This window comes from Eptatretus burgeri, chromosome 3, assembly GCF_056783735.1.
Source record: "Eptatretus burgeri isolate ZD-2024b chromosome 3, Ebu_testis_v1, whole genome shotgun sequence".
Taxonomy (NCBI): domain Eukaryota; kingdom Metazoa; phylum Chordata; class Myxini; order Myxiniformes; family Myxinidae; genus Eptatretus; species Eptatretus burgeri.
The window spans coordinates 93,339,576-93,348,537 of record NC_140963.1 but is presented as its reverse complement, the minus strand read 5'-3'; the positions used below and the strand labels follow the sequence as shown (position 1 = coordinate 93,348,537).

General features: G+C 38.9%; 1 protein-coding gene across 7 annotated transcripts in view; it reads left to right on the top strand.

Annotated features, from left to right (window-relative positions):
• Positions 1–3,205: 3,205 nt before the first annotated feature.
• Positions 3,206–8,962, top strand: part of LOC147030460 (uncharacterized) — a 54,713-nt gene continuing 48,956 nt past the window's right edge. Inside the window, exons 1-2 of one of the 7 annotated variants that reach the window (XM_085874525.1) lie at positions 3,206–3,288; positions 3,431–3,490. In XM_085874525.1, the coding sequence (XP_085730651.1) occupies positions 3,460–3,490 (31 nt within the window). In that variant the 5' untranslated portion in view covers positions 3,206–3,288; positions 3,431–3,459. Of the gene's footprint in view, positions 3,491–8,962 lie in introns of all 7 variants that reach the window. The other 6 variants (XM_085874524.1, XM_085874535.1, XM_085874531.1 and 3 more) reach the window with 6 other exon arrangements.

The window sequence follows — 8,962 nt, the reverse complement described above, 5'->3', positions numbered from 1 at the left end:
ATGAGTGATAAATGAAATACACGCATTTTACGACGTTAAGCAAAAGCTTCAGAATTACTTCTTTTTTTTCCAAATGAGTTAGTCTTTACTTTTGAACCAACAATGTATTAAAATAAAGATAAGTTTTTTTTTATTTCGTAACATATGGTCAGGGTTGACAGGATGGTCTGGAGGTATGCACACTTGCCTCAAAGCTGTCTACCCTAGGTTAGAATCCCGACCCAGCTATAAACTGTCATCCTGGTGTTTCACAGGCAGGGAGATTCATCAATGTGTGTACCTCCCTTGGATGGATGTTAAACTGGACATCCTTTGTGCCAGTATTAGTTATTTCGTTGTTTTTCACATCAGTTGGTGGCTTTCTTAGAGTTGATGAAAGAAGATAAATCTTTGGGGCCAGATAAACATCCTGGAGTATTGAAGGAGATGGCAGAGTAGATAACCATGATGTTAATGTATGTAATGTCATGCTTGTCTGCTCTGCTAACATAAGCCCTTGTCATTGATGTATTATAGGTCTACTCTTGCTCATACAATGTGATAGCCATTCAGAAATATTGGTCTTACCTTCCAAATTTCATTGGAATCGGTTGAGTGGTTTAGCCCCTAGGCTTGACCAAAGTTTCGCAGACAGACAGACAGATGGAAATGTCCAGAATAAGGGTGCTCTAAGAGCAGCCAAAAAACACTCATAGAGTGACAACTTGGGGAAACGAAACGACACTCCGTACGCCACTGGAGACGTCGGATCTGATTCCGGACCTCAACCAAAATCGAATCAGCTTGTTCTTTTCACCGAACCAACTCTTCCACCTTGTTTTGTCACAAGTCATCTACAACTTTTAGAGATAACATGCTATACATAGTTTTTGGCCCAATATCTCAATGGTGAAGATTCAAATGAAAAATTCACGAGTCCAGATCCAAGAGTCGATTCTTCTCCAAAATCGAATCACTTAGTCCTTTTCACACACCCAACTTGACCACCAAGTTTCATCCGAATTCATCCTCAACTTTTTGAGATATCATGCAATATCGTTTTTAGACCCATCTCTCAATGGTGAAGAATCAGTTACAAATTAAATAATTGTTATATCCAGATCTAGATTCTGATCTTTACCAAAATTGAATCAATTCTTCCTAGTGGCACTCCCAACCTGTCGTCCAAGTTTCGTGTGAACCCATTCATAACCTTTTGATATATTGTGCTATATATCGTTTTTGGCCCACCTCTCCAATGGTGAAGAATCACTTTAAAATTTTCAGATCCAGATCTTCACTAAAATTTAGCGCTACTGTCCTTGGTCGGTCACCGACACACTGACACACACACACACACACACACACACACACACACACACACACACACACACACACACACACACACACACACACACACACACACACACACACACACACACACACACACACACACACACACACACACACACAAAACTTTGGCAACAATCGTGTGACAAACAGACAGACAAACGCGACAGACCAACATACTTGGCAACAAAAAAATTTCGCCAAGTAACAAACAAACAGACCTAAACACAATACCCTCTCCTTCAACGAGGGTAATAACAAATCCTCCATTGCACGACACATGGAGTCGGAATTGGGAGGGGGCGGTGTACAATAATTGATTGATTCATCATTGATTAATTGCATAATTAAAATAAAGAAATAATAATCATAAAATAATTGATTTCTCAATCAATGCCGAATAACATAACTAAACCACCACTGTTTCATCCGAATTTGAAACTTTTTGAAAATTAAGTAATTTATCGATTAATAATTAATTGATTCATCAATAAATCAAAAAATACCCTTTACAGCCAAATCGCTTGTTCACTGTGATGTCCAAAGATCAGCTTCCAAGCACAAAATATGCCTGAGATATTGCCAATATGAGAAATAAAATAAATAATTAATAAAACTATAATAAATAAGTAATTAATAAATCTATAATAATTAATTAATTAATCAATTGGCTGCTTAATCAAAAAAGAAAGAAATAAGGTGGTTTTTTTTGTTTGTTTTTTCATTTTCACTTTGGTCCCCACCTTTCAGCTTCCTCGCTCAAAGGATGGCTGAGATATCGCCCAGACAAACAAACAAGAAAGAAAGAAAGAAAGAAAAAATGAAGGAAAGATTGAAAGAATGAAGCAAGAAAGAATGAATGAAAGAAAGAAAGAAAGAAAAAATGAAGGAAAGATTGAAAGAATAAAAGCAAGAAAGAATGAATGAAAGAAAGAAAGAAAAAATGAAGGAAAGATTGAAAGAATGAAAGCAAGAAAGAATGAATGAAAGAAAGAAAGAAAGAAAAAATGAAAGAAAGATTGAAAGAATGAAAGCAAGAAAGAATGAATGAAAGAAAGAAAGAAAGAAAAAATGAAGGAAAGATTGAAAGAATGAAAGCAAGAAAGAATGAATGAAAGAAAGAAAGAAAAAATGAAGGAAAGATTGAAAGAATGAAAGCTAGAAAGAATGAATGAAAGAAAGAAAGAAAGAATGAAAGAATGAAAGTAAGAAAGAAAGAAAGCAAGAATGAAAGAATGAAAGTAAGAAAGAAAGAAAGCAAGAATGAAAGAATGAAAGAGAGAAAGAATGAAAGAGAGAATGGAAGAAAGAAAGAATGAAAGAGAGAAAGAATGAAAGAGAGAATGAAAGAATGAAAGAATGAAAGAATGAAAGAAAGAATGAAAGAATGCAAGAATGAAAGAATGAGAGAGAATGAAAGAAAGAAAGAATGAAAGAGAGAAAGAATGAATGAAAGAATGAAAGAAAGAATGAAAGAGAGAAAGAATGAATGAAAGAATGAAAGAATGAATGAATGAGTGAATGAAAGAGGAAATAAATAATGAAGAATGAAAGAGGAAAGAAAGAATGAAGAATGAAAGAGAGAAAGAATGAATGAAAGAATGAAAGAAAGAATGAAAGAGAGAAAGAATGAATGAAAGAATGAAAGAAAGAATGAAAGAGAGAAAGAATGAATGAAAGAATGAAAGAAAGAATGAAAGAGAGAAAGAATGAATGAAAGAATGAAAGAAAGAATGAAAGAGAGAAAGAATGAATGAAGAATGAAAGAATGAAAGAAAGAATGAAAGAAAGAATGAATGAATGAGTGAATGAAAGAGGAAAGAACGATGATTGAATGAAAGAAAGAAAGAAAAAATGGAGTAAAAACTGAGTATCCCTTCCTTCAGCGCCCGGCGATGACGTCATGCATCGCCTGCACATGTAATTGGGAAGGAGCGGTGTACAATGTAAAATCGATCGGTAAATTAAATCAGTTTCTCTTCAGGTGAAGCACAATTTTTAAGTGTGGAAAATATTGGCACAAAAGGTGCTCAGCCCGCGTGTGGATCATCGCTCCTCATTGGCGCCTTTTCTCCTCACACTTAATTTTTCTCTTGAACAGAATGATGGCGGCGAATCTTGGAGTCGAAGATGTGGTGGAGTCGTCGTTGGAAGCAGAAAGGCAGGAGACGGGATGAGTTTGGGGATTTATTGACTCGTTGATATTAAACGATTAACCTTTTGCTGATCGGATCGCTATTGTTTAAAGTCTCTGGTGCTCAGTACCTCAGTACCTCAGTACCTCAGTTACCAGTTCCAATTTCTAAGATAACGATATTTACGTATCGACTGTATTGTTTTCGCTCGTGACGCTGGTAACATTGACTTTCACGCTTTTTAGTGCGTTATTTATTTACTATGTACGAAAATAATGTTATTCGCTCACCTGGAGCATCGCGTTCATGTGAGGTATGAGTATCGCGTGGTGTCAGTCAGTCTGAAAACACTCAGATCTTCTCCGAAGCTACACAGGCAATTTTGATGAAACTTTACCACAACCTTCATCATCCGTGATGCTAAAACCGACTCCTATTTTCACCAAACTTTGTAGAACTTCTGAAGAAGAAGATTTCATGATTCCTTGCAAATCCCATTAAAAAAAAGCATATTAAATAGGTCAATTTAAAGGTCAAAGGTCATTACGATTCCGAGATCGCTACTTTTGACTTCTCAAAAACTACACACCCGATTTCAATGTAACTTGGTGTGAATCATCTCTGCACGGTGCTTTCACATGTTTGTTCAAACCATCGGCTAATTTAAAAATTTCGTGGGTCATCCACGCCTACCGGTGGTTCTCTGGTTCTACCAGGTGAGCACAGGCAGGTGTGTGGGAAGGGGGATGCTGAGGGCACTGTAGCACCCCCTAGTTGCGGGCAGGAGCACAGCACCTCCGGGGAAGGGGGATGCTGAGGGCAGGAGGAGCACAGCACCTCTGGGGAAGGGGGGTGCTGAGGGCACTGCAGCACCCCCTCGTTGCGGGCAGGAGGAGCACAGCACCTCCTGCCTGCAAAAAAAAAAACTCATTTTTTTATATTAAATATATATTAAAACGATATAATAAATAATTTTGCTTTGGGGAAGAAAATATAAGTTTAAAAAATGTGTTTGTTAGTTTTTTAGTGAACACAGACATGGAGATCTTGCTACGGGGTTGGGGTTCACGATGACTAACCCCTTCGCTAAAATAGACAGCACCTCAGCACCCCCACTCAAAATACCTTCCCGCGCGCCTGAACGCAGGGGCATTCCCCATATGTTTTTTGTAATGTCTCCGCCGATGAAGGCGTTATGTTTCTGGATTGCCTGTCCGTCCGTAATAGGTTTGGTTACCGCGATAACTTAAGAACGGCTGAGCAGTGATCTTCACTATTGTTTTGGGGGGGGGGGGGTCGCTTTTGCCGATAAGACGTCAGTGTGAGAGAGCCACCATACCAACTGCAGGACACCATAATGGCTGCTATTAGTTCCCACCTCCACGTACTCTTATTTGTTGTGGTTAACTGGGCTGCAAGCATCATGGTTTGGATACTGCCATCTCCTGATTTAGTTATGTTACTCTTATGCTTCGTGTTGGAACACTCATTTTAAACCATTGGGTCATTTTGATAGCATGTATGGCGGATTTATGATGGGTTGTTTTCACATTTGTGTATTATCGGCTGCACATCAAGGGGCCGCACTTTGGGCCGTGCGATAAAGAACGGGCTGAAGGGATCGAAGTCAAACTCGGTACAAGTACGTATCATGATGCAACGATCCACGAATTGGCACGAGCGTGTTTGCATTTCATTATTCCATTTTTCTCTGGAACCGCTTGTTGGATTGACACAAAATTTTCACTCTAAGTGCGACAACTCGTGGACAATCGATTATAGTGATCATTGTGACGTACTAGGTCATGTGGTGTGGCAGCTATGTTGGAAAAAATCTCCAAAGCCATTCCATGGGCATAAATTGAAACTTACCACCTATCAAGTATTCCCCATGGGGAATAAGTGTGATTTTTTTATTTTATTTTATTGATGTTATGGGTGCCTTCATCATGACATCATAATTGCATAGGTAGAATGCTACATCCGATCAATGTGAAGACTTTTGAGGGTTATCTCGGGATAAATTGGTCAACAGAAAAAAATGATGACGTCCTCGCTCATGTGGTTTGGCACCCATATATATATATATATATATATATATATATATATATATATATATATATATATATATATATATATATATATATATATATATATATATATATATATAGTATATGTAATTCGAATAGAGACCTCAAATATTGGTGGACTATACTGTGAAGGAGTATACAAGGAGTGCGTAGCATGTGGGGGTGATGGGGTGTGCAGTCGGCATGGTGGGGCACGTCGTTTGGGCAGCCATCTGCACATTTTAATACATGTTGGTTACAGATAAGGAAGAGTTGATGGACCAAATTTATCTTGTGGATTGCTAATTCTGTCAGACTAGGACGAACATTGCAACCTGGGCAAAAATTGGGTTGTTAAAATCATGAAGGAAAGTTCGGCTATAAGATTTGGGTAATGGCACACCACACACACGGAGCGCAGATTTGTGAGCATGCCAGATTTGAAACAGAAATTGTGTAAAGAAAAATAATAACAAAAAGAAGAGGTCACAGTGAGAGAAGGATTGTTATGAACAAGAGGTTGGCAGAGAGATAAATGTGTGGAAGAGAAATTTTCTCTTCCACACATAAGTATTATTAAGAACTCGCCGAAACCCCGTCGCAGACAGATTCCGTTCCATGAGCCCAATATGACAACCAGTGGCGGCTCTTGTAAGAGCCGGATCCCAGTCAATGTACTCCATGGCCTTACCCAATGAGGCCTACAAAACGTCCTTGTACACATTTTTGGTGTACACTACTCCTTGTGAAGAAGTCCCCTGATTTGTGCACTTGTCTACTTTGACGTACACCGTGTCAAACTTCTCAGGTCACAGTACCGAGAAAAACGTGACGCGACCGCAAGGAGGAGCACAAAATTGGTCCTTCAGTATTAATATATAGATGCTTCAGAGTTGAAGGTTGACTATTGCCACTATGTGCGATGCACTCTTACAGGTACGAAGTTTATTTCAGTCCAGGTCACAGTACCGAGAAAAACGTGACGCGACCGCTCGGAGGAGCACAAAATTGGTCCTTCAGTATTAATATATAGATCAGTATTAATATATAGATTCTAATAACACTTTACTGTTCAAAGTTGAAAAATGTGCCCTCCGATGGACTATTTCAGGAACTACACAGTCTCCGTGTAATTTATTCTCCTTCACTTTACTGTTCAAAGTTGAAAAATGTGCCCTCTTGGTGAACGATTTCAGGAACTACACCGTCTCCGTGTAATTGATTCTCCATCACTTTACTGTTCAAAGTTGAAAAATGTGCCCTCCAGTGGACGATTCCAGGAACTACACCGTTTCCGTGTGATGATATTGATATATTTATATTTATGCTTCTGAGTTGAAGGTTGATTATTGTCACTATGTGCGATGTACTCTTACAGGTACGAAGCTTCTTTCAGTCCAGGTCACAGTACCGAGAAAACCGTGACGTGACCGCCAGGAGGAGCACAAAATTGGTCCTTCAGTATTAATATATAGATGGTCATGAATTTAATAGAAATGTAGTAGCAATCTTTGCGGTGGGTATCAAGTAGTAAATCATACCTTTTTAAGTTAGAGGGGAGTAGAGAGGCTATATAATAGGGAACTGTGGCCGAAGATGTGATGAGTGTGTCTCGGCATTCAAAAAATTAATTAACCAAGCTAAAGGTTAGAAATATGCTATATTAATGCCAGGAGTTTGAATAATAACATGTAAGAGCTTGAAGATAAAGTAGATAGGAAAGGATATGATGGTTGCAGTCAGGAAGATGTGGTTTAAAGAGGAATCAAACTGGAGGACAGGAATTGAAAGCTACAAGACATGTAGGTATGAGAGGAAAGGTAAAAATATAAGGGGGCAAACTGGATAAAAGACTATTTAATCAAGAGTAGGGAATGACATCAATGATGGTGTTCATTGTGTGGATCGAATTTAAGGATTGAAAGAATAGTAAGCTAGATACTTGTAGGAAGCATCTTTATGGCTCCTGGGATCACGGAAGAGTAGGAGAGAGGGGTTCGTGAAGGGTTCAGAAAGGCCCGTGGAAACGGATGAGTATTGATGATTGTGGATTTTAATATGCCAGAGATAGATTTGGTCCAGCAACTGTAAAAGAGCAGAGCCGAGAATAATTTTCTCGATCGAATCCAGGCTTGCTTTTTAAGTCAGTTTATTGAAAAGCCGATGAGGATGGGAATTTAGTGTTAGATCTTTTTTTAAGCAATGATCCCAAAATGGTTTAGGAAGTGGAGGTAGGAGAACATCTGTGGACAAGTTATCATGGCATAGTGTGTAAACAACATGTTGTTGAGATGTGGAGTTCTAGATAGTCGTGTAAGGCTGTCAGATTTCAGGAAGGCAAATGTTGAACGCATGACAAGAAATTTACGTGCACTCGATTGGTAAAAGCTAATGAGTGGGCAGTCTGCATCGGTGAAATTGACAATCTTCAAGGAGCAATTGTGAAGGCTGCAGAGAATACCTATATTTTAGTGAGGTGTAAAGGTAGAGGTATAAAGACAGTAGGGAGGTACACAGTGTCATTAATGATAAACAGAAGTCATCAAGTACAAAATAACAGGATGAGAGTCCAATTCTCATCAGTATAGAAGTAAACAGAGGCTAGTTTAGAAAAGAACTCGATAAGCCAAAAGAGAATATTTAAAGGAGATGGCCAAAAATATTAAACATAACAGCCAGACATTCGTATGTAAGGGATAAAGAGCAGGTTAAGATAAGTTTGGGCCCCTTGGGGAGTAGCACAGGAGAATTGTTGGAAGATGAAGGTGAGATGGAAGGCTTATTAAATAGTTATTTGCTTCCACATTGACACAAGCACTGTAAGGAAATTTTCAAATCGTGGAGAGTATCTATCTTGTTGGTAGGCAAGGGCTTTAGAGGAGACCCAAGCAGGAGTGGAGGAAATAAAGAAACAGCTAGGAAATGTAAGGGGCGATAAAGCTCCGTGGCCAGAATGCCAGATAATATGCATCCAAGCATAATGAGGGAAGTGAGATGATCACGGATATCTTGAAAAGCTCAATGGAGTGGGGACAGGACTTACCTGAGGATTGAGAGAAGCAAATGTAACACCGTTATCGAAGAAAGGATCCAGAGAAAAATTGCGGAACTACAGACCTGTTAGTTTGATTTCAGTTGTGGGGAAAGTGTTGGAGTCATTAATAGGGAGTGGTATTGGGAACCATTTGGATAATTTCAACATAATTAACGGTAGCAACCTTTACTAAACGGAGGTCATGATTAACAAATTAATGGAGTTCCATGAGGTCGTTTCCGACTGGGTGGATAAAAAAGTGCATAGCTTCTGATAAGATACCACAGAGAAGGTTATTGGCAAAAGTGACAGCTTGTGGATTGCCTGGTAGATTAGCCAACTGGATGGGAAAGTGGCTTGGTGATGGGAAGGAAAGAGCAGCTATGAACAGGAGA